The sequence below is a fragment of the Chlorocebus sabaeus genome, chromosome 26, assembly GCF_047675955.1.
Source record: "Chlorocebus sabaeus isolate Y175 chromosome 26, mChlSab1.0.hap1, whole genome shotgun sequence".
Lineage (NCBI taxonomy): Eukaryota > Metazoa > Chordata > Mammalia > Primates > Cercopithecidae > Chlorocebus > Chlorocebus sabaeus.
This window is the reverse complement of record NC_132929.1, coordinates 39,529,303-39,554,623: the sequence shown is the minus strand read 5'-3', so window position 1 is coordinate 39,554,623 and position 25,321 is coordinate 39,529,303. Positions and strand designations below refer to the sequence as shown.

The 25,321-nt window shown below is 47.4% G+C and overlaps 1 protein-coding gene across 6 annotated transcripts in view; it reads left to right on the top strand.

Annotated features, from left to right (window-relative positions):
• Positions 1–25,321, top strand: part of DAPK2 (death associated protein kinase 2) — a 138,237-nt gene that overhangs the window by 50,601 nt on the left and 62,315 nt on the right. For 2 of the 6 annotated variants that reach the window (XM_008016322.3, XM_073012224.1), the window contains exons 3-4: positions 10,645–10,866; positions 22,719–22,857. In XM_008016322.3, coding sequence (XP_008014513.1) covers positions 10,645–10,866; positions 22,719–22,857 — 361 coding nt within the window. Of the gene's footprint in view, positions 1–10,644; positions 10,867–22,718; positions 22,858–23,867; positions 24,220–25,321 lie in introns of those variants that run through there. The other 4 variants (XM_073012223.1, XM_073012222.1, XM_073012221.1 and 1 more) reach the window with 3 other exon arrangements.

The following is a 25,321-nucleotide window of genomic DNA, read 5'->3' as shown; positions in this document are numbered from 1 at the left end:
AATAGCTGGGCGTGGTGGCGGGCGCCTGTAGTACTAGCTACTCGGGAGGCTGAGGCTACAGTGAGCTATGATTGTGCCACTGTAGTCCAGCCTGGGTTACAGAGACCCTGTCTCAAAAAGAAAACAACAACAACAACAACCGGGGATGTATGCAGAGATTTATACACGTGAGTATTTATAACAGTATCATAATGATATTAAAAATTGGAAATGATATAAATGTCCAAAATTGAGAATTTGCTTTAAAAACCATGGTTTACCTGTATAATATGATATTATACAGCCATTTAAAATTAGATATTCAAATAATTTTTAATTATATGAGGAAATGTTAATGATCTATTGTTAAGGTGAGAATTTTTAAAAAGCAGGCTTCAAAATAGTATCTACAGTACCATCCCACTTACATTAAAAAATGAAAAAACAGGCCAGGCAATACCATGGCTTACACCTGTGATCCTAGCACTTTGGGAGGCCGAGGTGGACGGATCACCTGACGTCAGGAATTTGAGACCAGCCTGGCCAACATGGTGAAACCCCATCTCTACTAAAAATACAAAAATTAGCCAGGCGTGGTGGTAGGTGCCTGAGGCAGGAGGATTGCTTCAACCTGGGAGGCGGAGGTTGCAGTGAGCCGAGACAGAGCCACTGCACTCCAGCCTGGGCAACAGAGGGAGACTCCGTGTCAAAAAAAAAAAAAAGTAAAAAAGATTTTAGTATGTATTGGAAAACATCTGAGTGGGCAGACACCAAGATGATAACAATGGTTATCTCAGGAAGGTGGGGCTAAGGAACATTTTTAGCTTCTTTTTGTGCTTTTCCCCTTCCTTCCTTCCTTCCTTCCTTCCTTCCTTCCTTCCTTCCTTCCTTCCTTCCTTCCTTCCTTTTTTTTTTAACAGTCTTCTTTTTCTAATTAAAAACAATCAAGAATGTTTTATTTTTAAGTGAGTCTGCCAATGAAGGGCTCCTGCTGCACTGGGGGCCGGCCAAGGGTGACAAGGCCCTTTATCACACTTCCCGGTTCTTCAGCTCAGATCATCATTTCTACAAACACTGGCTGAATACCTGTTTTGTGCCAGGTGCTGAGCTGGGACCTGTGAGAGTTATAAAGATAACAGCTCTTACTCTCCAGGCTCTTATGGGCTGGCTGATAGTTGAGCACTAAGATGAATGCCCAGGTCATTTGTTACAGAAACACTTTCGTGATGTTTGGAGAGTTCAGCGTTTCCCTGGCCATGAATATAGTGCCTGAGATCTGCTCTCCTTGCCTGAAGCCCTGGTCCTCCTTTGTCTTTGAAAATTTAGTTGGCTGACACGTGACAGATCAATGTCAGTAGCCTGAACCAATGGCTGGGCCCTGTGCGGTAGGAAACCCAGAAACCACCCTGTGTGTCTGTGGAATGTTTCATATGTATTGATATGTCATATGTCACCAACTGACCTCCGTCAGAGACTCTAACAGAGATTGGGTTGAGGATCTGAAAGAGATAACTTGCTCCAATCCTTCATTTTTGGATGAGGCCCCAAGGGAAAAGGAAGCTTGGAAGTTGTTGGTAGAGCCAGGACTCTTAACCCTGTACTTTGCCCATGATACATAGTCTTCCCCATTCACAGCCCTGCATGTCTGGGAGAGGCAAGCAATCTTGGGCATTTTCAAGTTATGGTGAATAAATAAACTTGGGATAAAAAATTCACAAACATTTTGAGAAACAGAGACCATCCATTCTAGATGGCTAAGAGCTGACTATATCAATGAAGAATGAGATTCTTGCATCAAGAACCTCTCAGGCCTTAAGATCCAGGTGGACAGAAGAAAATGGGCAAGAAATAACTGGTTATGATTCGTACACCATCCACATTCTCATACACAGACACACATAGCCCTCTGCAGAGCCACCTATTTAGTGTGAATCTTGGGAAAGTAAAAAGACCTTTCTATCTCCAAGTCGTCCTACCACTTGCCCCATGTGTGCCTAAACTTGCCACTATGAAAGCCCCTTCTTGGTCACAAATGGTGTTAAACTGTGAAGGTGTTACTTTGGAAGGAGGCCAGGATAACCCTTAGGAATCCTTTGTCACCTTACATGAATTATGGGAAGGATCACAGGGATGTGGGCCAGGAAGAGGCGGAAAGTTCACAGGAGATGGGCTGGATGCAGGAGAGGGAAGGGAAAGTGGGGAAGGAGGTATTCTAGAACATGAACGGTTTACTTTACCATTTTATGAGGGGTAATCCTGTACCCCCACAGTAATAGGAGAGCCTCAAACCATCCTGGATATTCCCATCTTCCTTCTGCAGTCTTTTTCCTCCGTGGCAGCACAAGCTTGTGTTTAAGGTATTATCCTTTGATTCTGTCTCCGGGGCTTTGCCCAGGCTATGGGCTTGGCTGGCGTTTCTAGGAGGGAGCAAACTGACCTGTTCTGTTGAAGTTCTTTTGTTAATCAAACATACATCTGACTGTCAGGAACTCAGGTGGTGGGAAGGACGCCTGACCCAACTGAGCACGACTGGCCGCTTGACTGCTTGTTCTCTCCTTCCCTGTGCTCCCATGAGGAGGAAAGGAAAGGGCAGGTTCATCTTGCTGATGTATTTCCTTGAGAAAGCGGCCACAACCTGATAGGGACGGAGTGAAGGTAAGAGGTTAGTCGGGGCCTCCACAGAATGAAGCGTTTGTGTATCACTCCCTGCCTCTCCAGCTGTTGCAGATATTTCGTTCATGCCCAGGCTATATTTCCTTTTCATCTGCGTTTGTCTAATCTCTGCAATAGACTATATAAGCCTTTTGAGTTGTGGGGTGTGTCTTGTTTACAGCACTTAGGACGATGATCAGTAAATGAGAGACAGATGGATAGGTGAGTGGACAGTTAGGAGGATGCATGGGTGGATGGTTGGGTGAGAACATGGGCAGGCGGGTGGGTGGTACCTTCCAAGCCCAGCATTTCCTCAGTGACCTACATCATGTTTAGTGTCTAGAATCTAGACTCTAGACTAAGGGAAATACCAGAGGATACTGAACTATATTTTCAGTGAAAATCTTTCTTTACATAGCCAAGTCAAACTTTATTTGAGCCTAACTTATTTCGGGTCCTAGACTTGCAGGCTTGAGCTCATTTGACAACAGCATCAAAATGTATTTAAGTTAAAAAATAGTTGTCATCCTTTAACCCGACTTGGCCCTGCTAAATGATTCCTTCCTTTTTGTGCTTTAGTTTTTCTGAACCCCTGTCCCCTGCAAAAAAAAAAAAAAAAAAAAAAAAAATGTCTAGAGGAAGGAAGTTAGTCTGTAGGACCTGGGAACGAAACAGGCCAGTCCATAAAAGCAGCTGCTGCAGGCCCATACAGAGCAGCCACCTGTGACTTTGTGGACAGGGGCCATTTACAGGTCAGGAGTCAGTTGCCTGGAGACTCTGGCTCCTGGTGCTTAGCCTACGTGTGCTCCTCACCGCTGACCCTGAGTTCGGCTTGGTTGGAGTGACTTCCTAAAAGACTAGATAATAATACTGAGAAGCATCTGCATTTCTGTTTTTCATTTTCATTGATGGTTTGAAACTTCTTTGGGATCATCTAGAGCATGCTGTGCTTCCATGCTATAGAGCAGTACTTCTCAAACTGTGTTCCCTGGAGCTTTTGGGGTTCCATGAGGCCCCTTTAGGCCTCATGGGTGGGGGCGGTCAGTGGGTGGGCTCTGGGTGCCTCTCCAAAAGAAGCACAGCTTTTAATCTGTTTTACATATTGGACTTCGGTGAGAGATTTGAGAGAGGGTTCCACACCTCAAATTTCAAAGCCATCATCAAGGGACTGGAAAGACAGTAGCAACTAGGTCAGGGAGGGGAAATAGGCTCATGAAATGGGGGGCCTGGGTCATTACCTGGAGAAGAGTCCTATTGGGCAGCCCTGTGCCCTCTTCTGTTTGCAGGTTCTTGGCTGGCATTTCTGTTGTTCCAGACTCTCCACCTGCTGCTGACTTTGCTGCTGCTCCCTGAGTGTTTCTCACTCCTGTCTTGCCCATCTAGTTCCAAGTGCACTGCCCACCTGGCTTTGGTAAACTTTTCCTCCTTACCCTTGTCTCTCTGGCCTAAAACCCTGACCTGTTTCCTGCTCTGACCTCAGATAACGTTATGTTTCTTCACTCTGTTTTGGTTTCCTGAATATCTGGTCCCTTGCTTGCTCTGACCTTGGGGAATGTGTCCCCAAGTGTTTTCTGCCTCTTGTTCATGGGATTTGGAGTGGCCTGGCTGGAAGATGGATGTGCTGGGAAAGGGTGGGAGATAAGGACTGGGTCAATTACGGAGGCTCCACAGTGGAGCCTGGCCAGGCAGAGGAGTAGGGAGGGGGCTCAGTGACACCATCCCCAAGCAGGCTATGGCTGTGGGATGTGGGTGTGGGTCATCCGGGATCAGGCTGACCTGGTTCTTGTGGACTACAGCTTTGAGCTGCTCCTGCCTTTGAGACACATTGGCTGAAGGTCCTTGGCTGGAAGTTCCTAAGCATTATCCCTGCCCTGTGGCCCTGAAACCTCACAGGGTAATTCCAGAGGAATCGCGGCTCATTGTTCTCCAGAGAGGAAAGAGGAACTGCAGTGACTGTGGTGGGGAAGCAGGAGGAGGAAGCCAGTCTCCACGACCCTCTGCTTTGGAACACTTCCCATTTGGTTCTCTCACCTCTGGTGGCATCTTGTCCCTCAGCTGGGACCCTGTGTTCTCTGCAGCTCTGCCTCATTTCCACCTTGAGAGACTGGCGACTTAAGGGCGCATCACTCAATTTGTGGACACTTTAGAGTCGACTAAGAGAGGGAATGAGGTAGACCCACTCAATCCATAGACTTTTCTTTTTTTTTTCCTTTTTTGAGATGGAGTCTTGCTCTGTCACCCAGACTGGAGTGCAGTGGTGTGATCTCAGCTCACTGCAACCTCCACCTCCCAGGTTCAAACGATTCTTGTGCTTCAGCCTCTCGAGTAGCTGGGACTACAGGTGTGCACCATCACACCTAGCTAATTTTTGTATTTTTAGGAGAGATGGGGTTTTGCCCTGTTGGCCCAGGCTGGTCTCAAACTCCTGACCTCAAGTGATCCTCCCACCTCCCAAAGTGCTGGGATTACAATGACCACACCCAGCCCATAGACCTTTCAAAGCCTTTAGCAGCTTGGCCCTGGTAGTTGACAGAACAAGTCTGGTTGGCTGTGGCTTACCACAGAGGGTGAGGGTGAGTGGACAGTGGGAGTGGTCTACCTTGATGCAGGCTGTTAGGGGTGCATTTCCTTTTGAGAATTTAAAACCCACAATAGGCCTGGCGCCGTGGCTCATGCCTGTAGGCCTGGAGGCCGAGGCAAGCAGATGACTTGAGGTCAGGAGTTCAAGACCAGCCTGGCCAACATGGTGAAATCTCATCTCTACTAAAAATACAAAAAAATGGCTGGGCACGGTGTCTCAAGCCTGTAATCCCAGCACTTTGGGAGGCCAAGATGGGCGGATCACGAGGTCAGGAGATCGAGATCATCCTGGCTAACATGGTGAAACCCCGTCTCTACTAAAAAATACAAAACAAAAAAACCCAACCAGGCGAGGTGGTGGGTGCCTGTAGTCCCAGCTACTCGGGAGGCTGAGGCAGGAGAATGGTGTAAACCCGGGAGGCGGAGCTTGCAGTGAGCTGATATCTGGCCACTGCACTCCAGTCTGGGCGACAGAGCGAGACTCCGTCTCAAAAAAACCAAAAAACCAAAAAATTAGCCAGCCATGGTGGCAGGTGCCTGTAATCCAAGCTACTCAGGAGACTGAGGCAGGAGAATCACTTAAACCCAGGAGGTGGAGCTTGCGGTGAGCTGAGATTGTACCATTGCACTCCATCCTGGGCAATAGAGGAGACTCCGTCTCGAAAAGCTGGATGTAAATGTTGTAACGTTCACATTGCTATACAAGATCTATCCCATGGTATGATATTTGGGTCATGCCCTGGTTATTCACCCTTGACAGTGAAGACTTTGAGGGGTGGGGATTAAGCCAGGCTCCTCCATGAACCTTAAGAGCTAAGGTTGGGGACATTTCTGAGCACTGAGAAGCTGTTCTAGCTATACCCATTTTCATTTGAGTCCTGGGCAGACAACTAGAGAGCCCTTATGAGGTGCCACCTGTGGGCCTGACAAGTTTGGGAATGAGGCCCATCTGCCAGTGACATTGATGTCGACACAGCCCACTCGTCCTCCCGGGTGCTGAGTGAGTGCGGAGCTGAGTCCTCTGCCTGGGAAGAGGAGTGTGTTCCTGACAGAATTGCAGGAGAGTGCTGGCAGAAGCGGGATGTTTTCTGTATCTTGAGGATTTACTGTCCCTCACGAAACCATCCTACGTGACTTTTGCAAGCCAGCCTCAGGCACAGAGTTCCCACCCACCCACACCTCATGCTCTTCTGCAAGGCTGGATGGTAAAGTCCTATCTCAGACATTACCCCGTGATTTCCCAAACAACCCTGGGAAGTGGGCAGGGCAGGTGTTATTGTCCCCACTTGATGAAGAAGGAAACTGAGGCCTGGGGAGTTGAACAGGCTGCCCAGGGTCCTGGCTCGTTAGTGGTAGGGCTCTGACTAGACTCCCAGTCTCCTGACACCAGCCCAGAGGAATTTGGAGAGTGAAGGGAAAGGGCTTCATTCCTGTTTAGAGTTGTCCCAGGCTCTTTGGAGCTTTCTGACAGGAAGCTTTCTAAGGTGAGACCTGAGGTGGCAGGTGGAGAAACATGAACTGAAAAGGCAGCTCCTTGTCAAGCCCATGAAACTTTGATAGCAGGTTAGGACCAGGAATCGGGCCTCCTACCAGCCCCGTGCTGCAGTAGACCATGCATAGGTATTGATTGTTGCTACGGTGGGGCAGAGATACTAGAATACGTGTGCTTTGCATGTGTATACCAGATTCCAGTATTCCCATCGTTTTTGATTTAGTGTTAGCAACGACCTTCATTAGAGGTTGAATTGCTCCCCTCTGCTCCCTTCCTGGATGACATTCTGGGTGGCTCTGTCCTAAAGTGGACAGGCCCTTGCCTCCCACCCATCATCCCTGTAGCCTAGCTGGTGACTTCTCCACTGTGGGGCCTCAGCTTCTGGCTGCAGAGCCTTCTGTATGCAGACAAGGGCCCGTTGCTGTCATGGTCTTCACCTGCCTTTGGGTTGGCTGGGCCCTCTGATGGGCATACTAGAGCCACCTCAGGTTCTGCTTTTGTGCAACTGCTGAGTACGGTGGGCAGGGAGTGCCTGACTACAAATTTTCACTCCTGTTATCCTCCAAAAGCTAGAGTAATCTTCTGTCTTGATTTGCAGATTCATAACACAGCGGTTAGACTGGTGAAGCCCTCAAGGAAAAATCATGCTGATGGGAGACAACCCCTCCCCTCTGATTCCCTTTCTTTACTCCTTTCCTGAGGTGATCAGATCAGAGAACTATGGGGAAGTGTAATACTGAAAAGGAGGAACTAGTATGAGTAACAGTGGTGTAGTTTCTTCATTTGTGAAATGGAGATAATCAGAAAGCTGTCGTAAGTCAATGGTTCTCAGCCCTGGCTGCATGTCAGTTACCCAGCGGGCTTTTAAATAACCCACATCTTCAGGCCCAAAGCCAGGAGGTCAGAATCTCTCAGGGTGAGACTTAAACACTAGGAATTTAAAAATTCCCCAGGCAATATCAATGTGTGGCCTGGGTTGAGAACTACTTCTCTAGGATTAAAGGAGTTGGCTAATTGCTTGGAATAGAGATATTTTCACATCTGGCTGTGCGTGGGAATCATTGGGGGCAGGGAGTAGGGGAGGGATAGGGTGGTGCTTTTAAAATTAAACTGAAGCTGGGTGGTGTGGCATGCACCTGTGGTCCCAGCTACTAGGGAGGCTGAGGTTGGGAGGATTGCTTGAGCCCAGGAATTTGAGGCTGCAGTGAGTTATGATCACACCACTGCACTCTAGCTTGGGCAGCAGAGCCAGACCCCATCTCTAAAAATAAATAAAATTAAACCAATTCCCTGGTTTTACATTCCAGACCATTTGAATCAGTGACTTACGTCTCTGGGTGTCTCTTGCTCAGCGTTCGCATGAACCACTTGTGAGTACCATGGGCCAACATTACAAATATTTCCAGTCTTCACAACTTTCTAGCAGGGAATCCTGATTCCTGTTTGACAGATGAGCAAATCTATGTTCAGAGCAGGTGAAAGCATAAGTCCCTGAGGCCAAGCGTGTCTGACCTTGAAGCCTGGGGTCTGGATCTGGTAGAGGGTGTTCTCCACTCTTCTGGAAACAGCCCAAGGAGTGGGGGACACCAGCCAGCGGCCTTGGCTCCCTCTGAGGCTCCCCTCCACAGGTTGAGCAGAAGGCTGTGCCTGAGTGAAGACAGGTGAGATGAGTGGTGTTGTGTGGTATTTGGTGCCATCTTAGTCACCCACTCTTAAAATGCCTCCGTTTGGGGAGGGGAAGATGCCCATGCAGTGGGCCTGCCGCGGTCGCCACTCGTTGCCACAGCTGTCTTGCAGAGAGAAAACTCAGGCAGGAAAGCAAACACTCATTTGCTTTTTGAGAGTTTGGGGAATTTTTCAGGCATGCGATATGGAAAAAAATGCCTCTGTTTCCCTCATAAGACAAAGGGGAAACAATGTCAAGGTGGCCTGAAATGTTTGGCTCTAGTTTGCAAAAGCTTTTCTGCCCCTTCACAAGTCCTAAGGCTGTCAACACAGTGTGGGACTGGGAGCTGGGGGATTTGGATGCCAAGCCAAGCTCTGCGCCACCACCTGTGTGCTCTATAAACCTAAGTGTATCCCTTACCACCCTTAAGCTTTGCTTTCCCCACCAGTCAAGTAGGAGCTCAGGAATTCTGTGACAAGGTCACAGGGACTCTGAAATGCCAGGCCCTGTCAGTGGCCACTTGAGGTGTCAGAGGGAGAGGAGAGGCATGTGGCTGTCTTGACACTGAGACTCAGAGCCACCTGGGCCTGGAAGTTCAGTCAAATGTTTGTTGGCACCTACCAAGGCACCCGCTGTCCTCAAGGTCCAGAGTGGCTCCAAGAGACCATATGTGTTAGAGATCACACTGAATGTGTTCACTCTGGCTCTGGGAGGCCTGGCTCCACTCCATCTGCGTCAGCCCCTAGTGTGTGGACATTTCAGAGCCAATATTTGGAACTGAAATAGCTGAAACTTTAGAGTCAGTGGACGATGTAAGATAAATTTGGCTCCACAAAGCATTCTCTGCCCAGTCCAGCCCCCAGGGTCTTCTCTCTCCCCAGAGCTCCATCTGTACCTATTGTCTGTGCCTTTGGTCCCTGCCCAGTAGTGCCCAGCACAGATCCTGGCACAGAGTGGATGCCCAGACAGTGTTGAGTGAATGGAGGTTGAGGGGATGGAGAGATGCATGAGTTTGTGTTTGGGAACGTCTCTGAAGTGGCTGCCATAGAATGCTATGGAAGTGTTAGTCTATCTGTTGCTTGCTCAACTTGACTTCGTTGTTGTTATTGCCACTCTGGGTATTTTGAAGACTGTCTCACTGAGGATGATGCTAATGATGGAGTGGTCCAGATGCAGTGCTATTTTGCCATTTTCTGCAGTTGGGGCAAATATCCCAAGCATTTCCTTGTATGTAGCTTTTACCCCAGAGCCACTAAGAGCGTACCTCATAAGTCTGGAGTCTGCTGGCCTCTTATTAAGCCATTAAGCTGAACCAGAAAACTTTCTCAGTTACCTAAGCAGTGGGTATTTCGAGTGGCAAGAAAACATGGGACAATGATGGCAAATGGCAATGGGAGGACCCCCGGGCAAGATGGCCACTGGGAAGTCTCTGGGTACTTAGATCAGCTCCTGCTGGTCACTGAACTGAGGTGCAGAAGCAGGTGGTTGGTGCCCTTCCCTGTGGGGAGGACCCCTGGAGCACTCAGGGAAGCTGGCTCAGGGCTGCCTGCTGCTCTGCCATGGACTCCATTTCATGGTTGCTGTCTCTGTCCCTGGAGTGAGGGGTTTCTGAGCCCAGCCCTGGGTACCAGTGCCTGAAGGGGACTAATAGTGGTCTAGACTGCTCTAAACTATCTCAGAGGCTTTGTGGACAGCTGGTTGGTTATCTGACTTTAAGGCTTGGCTTTGCCATTAACTCTGCGATGACCTCAGGTGAGTCACAGGACCTATCCTTGTGCCTCAGTTTCCTGATTGTACACCTCTCTGTTTATACCAAGTCCTCTGACTGTGATGCTCCCCCACTATGGTGATTAACCTTGTTAGGTTGCCTCCTCTCCAGACTCCGCCCAAACCTGGATCCCCGCCAGCCCAGTCTGCTTATGGACATTGTGATTTCATCTGGTGGATCCTAGACTTGGGTTCTAGCTGAGACTTTGCAATGACAAGACTGTGTCACCTGATCAATAACCTTTCTGGGCCTCAGTGTTCACCTCTGTACACTGGGACTGACAATACTAACATTCATTCCTCATAGAAGGAATGGACAGAAGGGAAGCCCAGTCCCTGCCGCATCTCAGCCACAGGTTGTCATCCAGGTGGGGATGCAGACTGGTGGTGTGATTTGTCCTGTCCTGGCAGAATCACTCTGAATTTGTGTGACCTGGTAGCTGACAGTGGGGTCACTTCCCCAGTGACCACAGTGACGACCTCATCTTGTGGGTCCATGTCCCCACAGTGGCCAGTTTGCCATCGTGAAGAAGTGCCGGGAGAAGAGCACGGGGCTTGAGTATGCAGCCAAGTTCATCAAGAAGCGGCAGAGCCCGGCGAGCCGGCGCGGTGTGAGCCGGGAGGAGATAGAGCGGGAGGTGAGCATCCTGCGGCAGGTGCTGCACCACAATGTCATCACGCTGCACGACGTCTATGAGAACCGCACCGACGTGGTGCTCATCCTTGAGCTGTGAGTGGGGTCCCCAGGACCCACAGGGTTAGGGGGCAGCAGGGGCAGGCAGGGCGGTGGAAGCTCCAGTCACAGGCCCCAGGGGGCAGCAGCAACCAGGCCTAAGCTCAGCCCAGAGGAGATGAAGTCAGTGGTGGGCAGATCTCCTCTGCCTCAGTTACCCCCATCCTCCTCCTGAAACTGAGCCAAAGGAGGGACAGGTTTGCTGAGTAGCAGGGGCAGAGGGCAATGGCCTAAGTCTGGCTTTCACTGGATCCTGGAGATCAAAGGAAAGAAATGACTGCACTGGGGTCTTTTCCCGGCGGGAGAAGCATGTGGGAGGGTGAGGGGGACTGGGGGTGGGGTGGGGCCAGGAGAGGCTGTCAGGGAGGGATGTGTACTATGAAGAAGGGAAGTACAAACATCTCCAGGCTCTGTGAAGCCCTTCTCCAGCCCTTTCTGGGGGAAAGTCCACTGCATTTGTGCTGTGATTGACACCTTTATTGTTATAATAATAGCTATTATTTAGAGAGTCCTACTGTAAGCCAAGAATTTGCTAGGCGCTTTGTATCTGTCGTCTTGTTCAATCTTTAAAGACTATGATGAGGGAAATGTCTTACTAATGCAGACAGGTTATTTTGTATTCATTGTGCAAGCCAAGTACTTCTGTACCTTGTTTAATCCTCATAACGACACTGTCACACAGATACTCTTATTATCCCCATTTTACAGACAAGAACACTGGCAGGCCAGGTCACTTACAAGATCCTATGGCCAGGAAGTGGCAGAACCAAGACTTGAGTCCACACGGCTTGTTCAGACAGCTATGAGTGTGAGACGGGTTGGCCTTATGCTGGCTTAGCAGAGGAAGACCTCACAATGTATGATGGAATTTCGATAGATGAGCCCAAGACTCTAGGGGTTAGCTGGCCACCCTGGTATCCTCCTGGGCAGGTGGGGCTCTGACACACAATAGAGTTTGAGTTGGGTTGTGGCACAAGTTACAGTGGCTGTGTCCAGACAAGCAGCAAGGCCTATGTAAAGAATGTTCTGGCCTGGTGCCGTGGCTCACACCTGTAATCCTAGCACTTTGGGAGGCCAAGGCAGGCAGATCATGAGGTCAGAGTTTGAGACCAGCCTGGCTAACAGGGTGAAACCCCGTCTCTACTGAAAATACAAAAATTAGCCAGGCGTGGTGGCAGGTGTCTGTAATCTCAGCTACTTGGGAGGCTGAGGCAGGAGAATTGCTTGAACCTGGGAGGCGGAGGTTGCAGTGAGCCGAGATTGCATCACTGCACTCCAGCCTGGGTGACAGAGCAAGACTCCGTCTTGGAAAAAAAAAAAAAAAGAATGTTCTGAGGCTCATAAGCACGTATGCACCTTCCTGGTAGTGGGAGTGATAGAATCTCTCAGGAATCCCTGATTTCGTGGCCTTGGGCAAGTCACCTCAATTCCCTGAGCTTTAGATCTCATCTGTAAAGCAGGCAGCCATCCTTAACCTGCCTACAGACTGGGTGGACCACCTGACATTTGAGATCATTCTAATTTGAGAACTATGCTCTGGTATGGGCAGGATATAGATTTAAGTAGCAGATGGGCATTTGCATACTCTCACATTTGATTCTTAAATTATCCATCTCAGTGTTTAAATGTATAGAATTGCCTGTGCTTTTCCCTTCACTAGCTCCCAGTGTCCTCCATGTTTCTCCCAGGGACCTCCCAGCTGGTTGGATTACTGGATGCCTGCCCTGCCTGACCTAGAGAGAAGCTGAGGGTCAGCAGTCAGCATCCTGATTCCCAGCAGAGAGTGACAAGTGCACCTTGCTGGAAAGGCCGAGCCACTTCTTAAAAATCTATTTTGGGGGAGAAAAAAAACTAAGCCGGAATGGAAAAGAAATTACGTTTATAATCCTACAACCCAAACGCAGCTATTTATGTTTTTCTGTGGTTCCTCTCAATCTTTATCTATTTGTATACAATCATTGTACTTGTATAATTTCCTGCTCTACTTTTTCCCTCAGTTAACATAATTCTAAAAATTGGCTTTTCTCTTTTAACTGACAGTGTTTCACTGAATTGCACACCAGTATTTCCCTTGTCTTAGTCCATTTTCTGTGGCTTGTAATAGAATATCTGAAACTGGTTAATTTATAAGGAAAAGGTATTTATTTCTTATAGTTATGGAGGCTGAGGAGTCTGAGATTGAGGGGACACATTTGATTAGGACCTTCTTGCTAATGGGGACTCTCTACAGAGTCCCCCAAGGCAGCCCAGTGCATCACATGGTGAGGGGCAGAGCGGGATATCTCAGTTCTGTCTTATTCTTCTTATATAGCTACCAGTTCCATCCATGATAACTCATTAATCCATTAACCTATTAATCCACTAATGCATGAATGGATTAATCCATTCATAAGGACAGAGTCCTCATAACCCAGTCGTTTCTCTTTCTTTGAGATAGTCTCGCTCTGTCTTCCAGGCTAGAGTGCAATGGCACGATCCTGGCTCACTACAGCCTTTGCCTCCTGGGTTCAAGCTATCTCCTGCCTCAGCCTCCCAAGTAGCTGGGATTACAGGCACCCACCACCACACCCAGCTCAATTTTTGTATTTTTAGTGGAGACGGGATTTTGCTGTGTTGCCCTAACTGGTCTTGAACTCCTGACCTTAGATGATCCGCCCGCCTTGGCCTCCCAAAGTGCTGGGATTACAGGCGTGAGCCACCACACCCTGACCCAATCATGTCTCAAAGGTCCCACTGCCTAATACAGCCACATTGGGGATTAAATTTCAATGCGAGTTTGTAGGGCACAAACAGTCAAACCATAGCATCCTTATTGTTGGACACATGGTTTTTATTTCCTAGCTTTTAACCATTACAAATTTTACTGATAAAACAACTTTTTTCTCAAGATCTTCCCCTTTTCTTTTTAATTAATCCTTTCAGCAGAGTCCCCAGGATTTAGCTAAAATCACCAGGAATGGGATGACTAGGCCAAAGGCTGACATTTTTGGGACTCAATATCCTCGCTTTTCAAAGATGGTCCTGGTTAACCATTACCACCACAGCGTAGGAGTGTTGCTGTGTGCCTGCGGCCCTGCCAGCCCTGGGTCATTTATTTTGAAACGTGCTTCATTATTTATTGATCTTTATAGCTATAAATTGATACTTTCTTATTGTAACTGGCGTGTCTTTAATTGCTGGGGAAATTGCCTGCTTCTTCCTGTTTGTAGAAGCCTAGGAGTCGGTGGCAGGGGTGTGGCAGGTGATGCTCTTGAGATGTCCATGTTTTTCCCAACAGGGCTCATGGTCAGCCATTATGTGCCAGCTTCTTGTGAGCTCAGGTGCACCATCCGTAACATCAGTTGTCACGCTGGTGCTCCCATGACTTGCTTGGGCCTCTGTGCTTGTTAGTTCTGTCCCGTTTCTGTCTCCCCCTTCACTTCCAAGCTGTCTCATTGTTCTCAGGGTGCCTGTCTATGGATTGCTAAGAATTTATGAGATTGGAGAAGACCCAAGCGTTCTAAGACTTGCCTAACCCATGTATGGCCAGGGTCTGAGAGGGAGGACCTCCCAGGAGAGGAGTTCCTGGGCTTTTGTTTTGTTTGTTTGTTTTTGTTTTTTGAGATGGAGTCTTGCTCTGTCACCCAGGCTGGAGTGCAGTGGCGTGATCTCGGCTCACTGCAATCTCACCTCCCAGGTTCCAGTGATCCTGATGCCTTAGCCTCCCATGTAGCTGGGACTACCGGCATGTGCCCCCACGCCTGGCTAATTTTTTTGTATTTTTAGTAGAGGTAGGGTTTCACTCTGTTGGCCAGGCTGGTCTCGAACCCCTGGCCTCCAGTGATCCACTCGCTTTGGCCTCCCAAATTGCTGGGATTACAGGCATGAGCCACCACATCCGGCCTCATGGACTTTTGTGCTTAGACTTAGTGACTCCTGTTAGGCTGGTCAGAAGTCTTCAGCCTCCTAATAGGTTAGTGGGTTTGCCCAGTGAGTGTTAGTATCCACCTACTCAGTTGAAAGCTGCCCAGTTGCAGGTTTTATGAATGAGTCTACCCTGATTCCACTCCCCATCTCAGCAACTGTTGTCTGGTGCAGGGCTTCCTCCTGCTCTCTGCTAAAGTGGCCAGTACTAGGAGGACATGCCTGGCCCTGATCCCTTTCAGCTGTTATTATCCCATCTGTGACCTCCCTAGAAGCAGCTGCCTCTGGTTATGACTATTGAAGGCAGGACTGGGAAGGATTTTATTGTCCGTGTAAGTTGACTTCTGTATGGGGTATAGAATATATTAAAAATCTCAGTAGCTTAACTCATGTCACATGTGGAACTAGCCCTGAAAAATGTAAGTCTCCCTGTGAAGGTTGGGCCGGCCTTGGAAAGCAATACTGCAGTGGTTGCATACCAGAGAACTGCCTGGCAGAGTGCTCCAGGGTGGCAGTGATGCTTCCCAGGTTCCCGAATTGAGCCCAGCTTCCTGGGCCCAGCAGCTCTGGCAGCATCTTTCCCCTGTCGCTGCCTGTGCAGGTCATTCGTGTATACATTCCCAGAAGAGTCTGAAAAGCATTTCCAGCAGGCATGCCACCCTGCAGGGAGGAAGGAGGCAAAGGTCAGATTTGCAGGAAGAGGATGATCCTGGGAACACTAGGAGAAGAGATGAGGCCAAGTCGTTAGGCTTTGTTTTTCATCTTAAAGAGATGTGGGATGTAAGAGGAAAGAAACTTGGAAGGAGATGGGGGGTGGCTCCAGGGCAGAGGTCTTAGAGGCTAAAGAAATGACACCCAGGCTCCTTGATTAGGCTTCGAAAAGAGGTGACTGAGCATTAATGTGAATGTCCCAGCCTGGGTATCCAGGGCCTAGACGGTGGCAGGTCATCAGCCTCCCACCTTTCTGAGTTTCTGGGGGAGATTCTAGGGGGCACAGTGGCTGTTCCCTTCTTCATCCCAAGGAGGCCATGTCTCACCAGGTCTCCTGTCCAGATCCCACCTTCAAACAGATGACTGATTACCGCCCCCCAAAGTCCTCACTCAACCCAAGCCTTCATGTCAGTGGCTTTTGGGAATGCTAAGCTAAGAAGCTTTTACATTGATGCAGCATTTTATTTAAAGTAGGAATTGCAGGGTTATTACTTATTTAGATATTCCCCCAAGGTCACAGGCCCACACAACCTGGCAGGGGCTGGCAGACTAAGCGTGGAGCTGGGTTCTATGTGTTTCAGAGGGGGCACTGCAGATGTGAAAATTTGCAGAGGGCTCTGGACAGGTCTTTCACAAATACCAAGGCTTCTCTGTCTATATGATACAGAATATTCTATATCATGTTATTTTTAGCGTTTTATTTCTTTCCTTGTTCTTTTATTCACCAAACTTCTATTGAATGTCTTTCTTGCTGTGGAAGCAAAAATAATCTAGCTGGAGAGAGAGAAAGATAGATAGTGAAGCCCACTGTGATGAGAGCATGGATGCAGCAGAACAGGGATGTCAGAGGACTGCCCAGTGCCTGGGGTTGCTTCAAGGCTTTCCGTTTTGCATCAGCACCTCAGCCTTTGTAATGTGGAAGGATTGTGGTGAGACAGACATGTGGTGACCTGGGGCTGGGAAAATCTGGGTCTAAATCCTGGTCCTGCCACTTACTAGCTATGTGATCTTGGGCAAGTCACTTGCTCTGCTGAGACCTCTGTTTTCTCATCTGAGAATGAAGATGCCCTCCGGGTGGATATCAAGCTCAAGTGAGGGAATGTTTGGGAAAGCACATTGCACTGGTGGCAAACTTCAAATAAACTCTAAATCAAGCCCCCTTCCACCACTGCCACCCTGATGATGACACCATGTATGGTGTTCATGTCAAGGACTTTATCAAGGATCTCATAGAGATTCCTCTCACTCCCACCCTCACCTCCAAAGTTGGTAATGAAAGCATTTTTTTTTTCACTCCTGTTTCACAAGAAGAAAAGCTGAGCCCTAGAACTCTCACATGCCCCACCCCAAGGTGAAGATTGTGTCTTTGCTGCTGAAGGATTGGAGCCATCATCTTGGCCCTTTGACCCCAGCCTGCAGAGCAGACCCAGGGTTACTCTAGCAGCTGGGAGGGTGCTCTACCTTCCAGCACCTGCCCAAGGTGGGGGCAAGGGTCAGAGTGGGGCACAGGATGGCCTCACCCATAAGACACTGAGAAAATAGTGCACCAGCCGGGTCCCCAACACCAACGCAGCCACCTTAGGCCACACCCTGCTCACCCTGGGCAGAGCGGCACTGCAGCTATGGCAGACAGTACATATGCTCAACTGTGCCATCTTATCTCAGTCTCTCTTCACCCTTTCACCTTCCCCCTTCCTGCCATTGATGTGTTGGAAAACTAGGCCACTTGTCCTGTCTCACAGTCTGGATTAGACTTTTTCCTTCCTCATGGTGTTCTTTAACTCATTCCTCTGTTCCCTGTATTTCCTGTAACTAGTAGTTAGATCTAGAGGAGATACCCTGCCTATTGGCACTGTCCAATAGAAATGTAATATGAACCACATACATAATGTTAAATTTCCTAGTTGCCACACTGACTAAACAAAAAGAAATAGGTGAATTGATTTTAATAATATTTTTATTTAAAATTATTAATGAGATATTTTACATTCTATTTTTCAAACTAAGTCTTCAAAATCCAGTGTGAATTTTATACTTAGAGCACATCTCAACCTCTTTTTTTTTTTTTTTTTTTTGAGACCGTATCTCACTCTGTTGCCCAGTATGGAGTGCTATGGCACAATCACGGCTCACTGCAACCTTGACCTCAGGTGATCCTCTCACCTCAACCTCCTAAGTAGCTGGAACTACAGGTGCACATCACCTTGCCTGGCTAATTTTTGTATTTTTTGTAGAGACAGTGTCTCACTATGTTGCCCAGGCTGGTCTTGAACTCTTAGGCTCAAGTGATCTGCCTGCCTCAGCCTCCCAAAGTGCTGAGATTACAGGTGTGAGCCACTGTGCCCAGCCCACATTTCAATTCTTATGCAAAACAATGCAACAGTTAAAGTGAAATGCAGTTCTACTAAAACAATAAAGTTGTATTTAATGGAAAATATTTTATACCACTTCAGTTTTTGAATTAGAACAATTAAAATTAAATCAAAATTAAAATTCAGTTCCTCTATTACACTAGCCACATTTCAAGTGCTCAGTAACCACATGTGACTAGTGGCTACTCTATTGGACAGCACATATCTAGAACATTTTCATCATTGCAGAAAGTTCTGTTGATAGTGCTGAACAAGAGGCTTAAGCAGATTTAGGTTCCATTTTTTAAGTCACAGCATATCATAGATATTGCTGTGTACTTCCTATTGCACTATTTTATGTCTGGTTGTTCTATTTTTCATGATGCTAAGATTACTGAGTGGGTCCAAATGTGCTTCTGGAAATGTTTAAAGAAAGGAGAAAAGAAGATTTTGATGCTCTTTATTTAGGATGGACTAGGGGGCAGGGAATGATCCCCAAAGTTGGATCAGAGCCATTTTAGCCATATAAGAATCATCTGGAGTCGGGCGCAATGGCTCACACCTGTAATCGCAACACTTTGGGGGCTGAGGTGGGTGGATTGCTTGAGGTCAGGAGTTCCAGCTTGGCCAATATGGTGAAACCCCATTTCTGCTAAAAAGACAAAAATTAGCTGGGCGTGGTGGTTCATGCACCTGTAACCCCAGCTACTCGGGAGACTGAGGCATGAGAATCAGTTGAACGTGGGAGGCAGAGGTTGCAATGAGCTGAGATCACATCACTGCGCTCCAGCCTGGGCAACAGAATGAGACTGTCTCAAAAAAAAAAAAAAAAAAGAAAAGAAAAGAAAAGAAAAAGAAAAGAATAATCTGCAATACTCAGTATGCTGTAGTGGTTGACAGCTGTTCTGCCTGGGTTTGAATCCTGACTCTATTTACTAGCTATGGGACTGTGGGCAAGTTGCTTAACCTCTCTGAGCCTTTGTTTATTTAAGTGTGAAATAGAAAAGTGATAGTCCTTAGATCATAGGACATTGTGATGATGAAATGAGATAATGTGCATAAGGCATGTAACATAGGGTACGTGTTCAATGAATATTAATTACTACTATTATGTTGTCATAGTAAAAATACAGGTTTTAAGGCCTCACTGCTGGAGAATCTAATTTGTTAAAGTCTATGGTGGGATCTGGAAATCTGCATTTTAAAATAAGTTCTCCAAGTGATCCAAAGGTCCTGGATCCCTTGACCTAGAACCCTTCCTGAGATCTTTCCCTTTGGGCCCTTGGCTTTATTTCAGCCCCAGCGGAGCACATGCTGGCTGGATACCCCAGCTTCTGTCAGAGGATTGTAAACCAAAAATTAAATTCTAAGCCCCCCAACTGAATAGACCCCTTTCTCAGCCAACGGGATTCCAAAGCAAACCTGAAAAACTTTCAGGCCATGATGGGAAGAGGGGTTGGACATGCCTCATCATACTCTCCGCCCATTGAAATTCGGGCAAAAGTGACCAACATTAATATAAAAACAGTGAACTTAAGACTAACAAAACAGACTCTTTGCAGCAATAAGATAACAAATTCCGGCCTGACTCTACTGTAACATCACATGACAAATAGCAGGCCCTGAAATAAATAGAAGTATTTTACCCTAATAAATCTTTTGACATATTTTGAAGTGGCCCTGCAAAGCTGACTCTTCTGGGAAAAATCTATATTCTCTGGAGAATCTCTGTTCCTTTCCATGTCTTTTTCTGATCCTGAAGAGATTAGCTGAGAGTCTAGCACCTTTTAAGAATGTGAATAGTAAACATTTGCCATCTATTGCCTCCAAGGGCAGCCACCTGTGAGACTTCGTCTACATAATAAAAACTTTGGTCTCCATAACCCTTGTCTTAACTCAGACACTCTTTTCTATTGATTCTTTTGATAATAACCAATTGCCAATCATAAAATCCATCTATGACCTAGAAGCCCTCCCAACTCCCTATCCTCACCTTCAAGTTTTTCCACTTTTCCAGACGGAACTAATGTACACGTTACATTTATTGATTGATTCAGCCTGTAACTTCTGTCCCCCTAAAATGTATAAAATCAAGCTGTTACCCAAATACCTTGGGCATATGTTCTGAGGACCTTCTGGGACTGTGTCACGGGTCTTGGGCACTCGTATTTGGCTCAGAATAAACATCTTTAAATATTTTACAGAGTTTGACTCTTTTTGTTGGCAGAATAAACAAGCCCAAGTAGGGTTACCAGATTTAGCAAGTAAAAACCTATTTTATCTGGCAATCCTAAATCTCAGGGGATTTTTTTTTTGCTCTGTCACATCAACTATAGGATGCAAGAATGTAGAGTGTGAAAAAGTAGTATCAAGCATCAAAAGTAGTATTCTAGAGTCTTTAGAGATTAACATAATTAATGGGGTCTTCTGCTTAAGTTAGGGGCCATACTTCGATTCTCTTGAACCCCATAAAGGGGCCATCTTTTATAAAATTAAAGAAAGGGGGCTTTGGAGGCTGTCTTGCCCAATCTGCTTTTTTTGTATGTAATGAAACCAAGTCCTGCCTGGAGAAGGGAAATGAGTTGTCTAAGGTCAGTAGCAAGGCTGGAATGGAACCTAGGTCTTTAGTTTCTGGCACAGCATTTGTTCCTCTTTGTCATCTGTCTTAGTTCATTCAGACTCTGGCATTCTGTCTCTGCCCCCCACCCCAATTAATGTCCTTCTCAAATGTAAAATACATTCCTTCCATTCCAATAGTTCCCAAAGTCTTAATTCCAGCATCAACTCCAAAGTTTAAAGTCCAAAGTCTCATCTAAATATCTAAATCAGATGTGGGTGAGACTCAAGGTGTGATTCATTCTGAGGCAAGCTGCTCTCCAGCTGTGAACCAATGACATCAAACATGTCGTGTACAAAATATGATGGTGGGACAGGCAGAAGATACACATTCCCATTCTAGAAGGAGGAATGAGAAAGAATAAAGGAGTGACAGGCTCTGAGCCAGTACAAAACATTGAGAATAATCTTTGCCTCAATGCTCTGCCCTCCAGGCCCGCAGGAGTGGAATGGAGGTCTTGCCCCTGCAGCTTTGGGCAACCCTACCCATAAGGCTTTGCTCTCCAAGCATTGACCCCCCACCCGAAAGGCAGTCCTCTGCCCAGGGGCCCACCAGCTCCCTTAAGGCATCTTTTGAAATCCAGGAGAAGGCAGCCACACATCCACCAGCTTTGCTTGGCACAGAGCATGCCACACTGTTGCCCTCCAGGAGCCGCACCTGGTATGTCTGAGGAGTGTGGCAACAGAGTTTGGAGAACAAAGCCCACAATGTGAGGCAGCACTGGGCAGTGGAGGCTCCTCCTTTGATATCATTCTGCCTCTAGGCTCTGGCACTATGAACCTGTGATGGGAGGGACACCCCTCTTTTCACCCCCATGATCTCTGAAATGACTTCAGGGTCATTCTTCCATTGTCTTGAACAATAGGTCCTGGCTTCTATTTAGATGGCTGACTAATCCCCCTATTGTCTTGATGAATAGCACCTGGCTTCCCTGAGAGTCATGTTAATCTTTTTATCAAATGGTTGCTTGGTCACACCTTTGTTCTTTCCCACACAGGTTTTCTTAGTTTTTCCAATATGAGGAGGCTGAAAATTTTTCATACTTTTAAGCTTTGTTCCCTTTGAGTAACAATTTTGTCTTTAAACCATTTCTTTTCACATTTTACTGTAAGTAGTCAAGAGGAACCAGGACACTCTTTCAACACTTTGCTTAGAAATTTCCTCAGCCAAATATTCCATTTTTATTGCCTACAAGTTCTACCTTCTACAAAACACTAGGGCACACACACAATTCAGCCACGTTCTCTGCTACTTTATAAGAAGGATGTGCTTTCCCCCATTGACCAGACCAGTAACATGTTCCTCATATCCATCTGAGACATTATCAGAATGGCCTTTCCATCTGTATTTCTACAAATATTTTGTTGATGACCACTTAGGTATTCTCTAAGAAGATTGAGAATCTCCTCTCTTTGTGATCCCTCACCAGAACCACCCTTACAGTCCATTCCTTCGTGGCAATGTAGGCTTTTTCTAGTTGGCACCCCAAACCTCTTCCAGCCTCTACTTGTTAGCTGATTCCAAAACAGCTTCCACATTTTTAGGTATCTGTTACAGTAGCACTCCATACTTGGTACCAATTTCCTCTCTCAGTTCATTCAGGCTGCTGTATAACACAATAACCATAAACTGGGTGGCTGACAAACAACAAAAATTTATTTCTCACAGTCCTGGAATCTGGGAAGTCTAAGATCAAGATGAAGGTTCACTTCCTCATAGATGGCTGTCTTTTGACTGTAACTTCACATAGTGCAAGGGGAAAGTGAGCCCTCTGGGGTCTCTTTTATAAGGGCACTAATCTCATTTGTGAGGGCTCTGACTTCATGACTTAATTACTTCCCAAAGGCCCTATCTCCTAATACCATCACCTTGGGGGTTGGAATTTCAGAATATGAATTTGGAGGAACACAAACATTCCGGCTAAAGAATCTGCTTGTTTTTGTCCCCTGCCATCTCAGGCATATTGGGGGGAGAGGGCAACCTCCAGGGTGACTGGGACCAGGGCCTAGAGTGGGAGCAGAGGCCCTTCTGACAACATCTCCAGAGTGATTCCTGCCCTTGTGATCCAAAAGAAAACAAAGCAAATAGAAGCAAAGTCAGTCCCTGGCACTGGTCAGACAGACAAAGCCCCAGACATAAGCAAGGGGGATTCTGCCATACGAGGTCCCTGGGGGATCAGGATCAGGGCTTGCATCCATCAGCCTAGCCTCATGCCATGCAGAGCTGACTGGGCCTGGGCCTCCCCTCCCCCCGCTGGTGTTTTACAGAGTGTCTGGAGGAGAGCTCTTCGATTTCCTGGCCCAGAAGGAGTCACTGAGTGAGGAGGAGGCCACCAGCTTCATTAAGCAGATCCTGGATGGGGTGAACTACCTTCACACAAAGAAAATTGCTCACTTTGATCTCAAGGTCAGTAAGGGGAGAAAGGGAAAAGAATCAAGTTTAGGAAGAAGAGGCTTAGTCCCTCCTGGTGTCTTTCCCAGGATGGGCCCAGTGCCCACCAGCCCTCCTTTCTCATTTTACAGTGAAAAACCCTGAGCTCCAGGGAGAGATGATGCTACAGAAATGTCCACCTTCTCAGTTTCATTTCTCATAACAGGTTTTCTGCACACAGGAGCTGACTGCAAGAAGCTCCTTAAATCAGACTTCAGGCACCTTATTTATTTCAGAAGGCGGTGTAACCCTTTCTAAATAAGTAGACCAGTGACAGGAAACTTGAAACCAAACACCTTTCACAAGACTGAACTTTTCTATAACAAAGAACTAGAAGTGTTTGGAGGATTGCTGAAGTTGGCTGACTCACCAGACCCTTTCAGAGTGCAGCCTCCATCATCCCTTGACTAGAGCTTGTAAATCCCGGAGCCCAGGGACCGCTGGCTGCCCTACCCCACTCACCACCCCCACTCTGCTCCAAACTGTGGCCATAAAACTGCTTCTAGGGATCACTGATCTTTTGTGGTAACTGGTATTCAGGATTGAGAAAGTTCACTGTGACCGCATAGGACTTTATAAAGCAAGAATGTGGTCAAAGTAGAAGGACAGTTCCCTTAGTAACTGAGCTCAGTTGCATAGACTGATGAGCCTATATAGATACTTATGTGTGAATGTCCTCTAACTTGTGATCAATGCTATGACTTGTTTGCTGGGGAGATCCCTTCATTTTTCTATCCAGAAATCCCTGTGGTCTTTCAAGCATGGTGCTGGGTGCCTGGGTATTGCTGCAGATACAAAATTCACTGAGGCCCTGTCTGAGATTACTTCCTCTTTTCCAGGGACCTTGGTGTAAGAGACAGAAAAACCAGCAACTCTAAGTACTATGCTAGAAGGAAGCCCAGGGTGGGTGGGGAGGCTAAAGGAGGGGACATCTAAGTCCAACCAGGGTATCAGAGAGGACTCCCTGGAAGAAGTGCTATTTAGTTGAGTTCTGAAGGATTGGCAGGAATTAGAAGAAGGGAAGGGCCTTCTAAGGAAGAAAGGCCAACAGAATACATGGTCACAAAACAGTGCAGCGCATTCAGGGAAGTACAGGCACAGGAAGTGTGTGCTGAGTGGCTGGGAAAGAAGCCGGGAAGAGTGCAGGAGGCAGACACAAGAATCTGGGAGCTGAGCCAAGGAGCTTGCACTTTACCCTGAGAGATAAGGGTTCCAGTGAGCAGAGAAGTGAGGTGAGCATGTACATGTTTCAGAACGATCCCTCTGGCTGGGAGAACGGACAGACTGGAGACAGCCTGGAGGCTGGGGCTCAGCTAAGAGGCTAATGCAATAATCTAGGTAAGATGTGAGGAGGGGGCAGAGTCAAGATCTTTTGCAGAGGTCAATCTGAGGATTGATTAGGTGCCTAATTAGAGGTAGAGATGAAGGAGGGGACAGAGTTCTGGATGACACCCAAGTTCTGGCTTGTGCCCCTGGCCCAGAGAGGGTCTGGCATGTCCATTGTCTCACAGTGGCTATGCCAGGGCATGGGCTCAGTTCCTATATGAGTCCCTACCCCGCTCTTACTCTACTCTGCCTGATAGGGTGACCTTCTATGAGTCCCCTTAGCATGGTCTGCCTTCCTTATGCTGAATGTCACTTTTTTTTTTTTTTTTTAAATAGAGACAGTCTTGCTCTGTCACCCAGCTGGAGCACAGTGGCGTGATCACAGCTCACTGCAGCCTCGACTTCCTGGGCTCAATCTATCCACCTGCCTTAGCCTCCTGAATAGCTGGGACTAAAGGCATGTGCCACCATACCTGGCTAAGTTTTGTATTTTTTGTAGAGGTGGGGTCTTGCCATGTTGCCCAGGCTGGTCCTGAGCTCCTGGGCTCAAGTGGTCCACCCACCTCAGCCTCTCAGAAGTGCTGGGATTACAGGCATGAGCCACTGCATCTGGCCATGATTATCACAGTTTTTTTTTTTTTTTTCTTTTTTTTTGGTGGCGGGGAGACAGGATCTCACTCTGTCACCCAGGCTGGAGTGCAGTGGTGCGATCTCAGCTCACTGCAGACTTGACCTCCCAGGCTCAGGTGATCCTCCCACCTCAGCCTCCCAAGTAGCTGGGACTACAGGAACACGCCACCATGGCCGGCTAAATTTTGCATTTTTCATAGAAATGGGTTTTCACCATTTTGCCCAGGCTGGTCTGGAACTCCTAGGCTCAAGCAATCTGCCCACCTCAGCCTCCCAAAGTGTTGGGACTACAGGCATGAGCCACTGCTCCTGGCTGTCACAGTATTTTTTAATACCTCCAACAGAAGTCCTCCAGAGTTTTACTGAGGCGTCACGGGTAAAAATTGGGGTCACCGAGGATAGTGAGGCCTGGGCAGGCCTTTGGACCTCAGGGTGGTAATAGCAGGAAATGGTCTTCCTTGATTGCACCTGTGTGGCCTTCCTG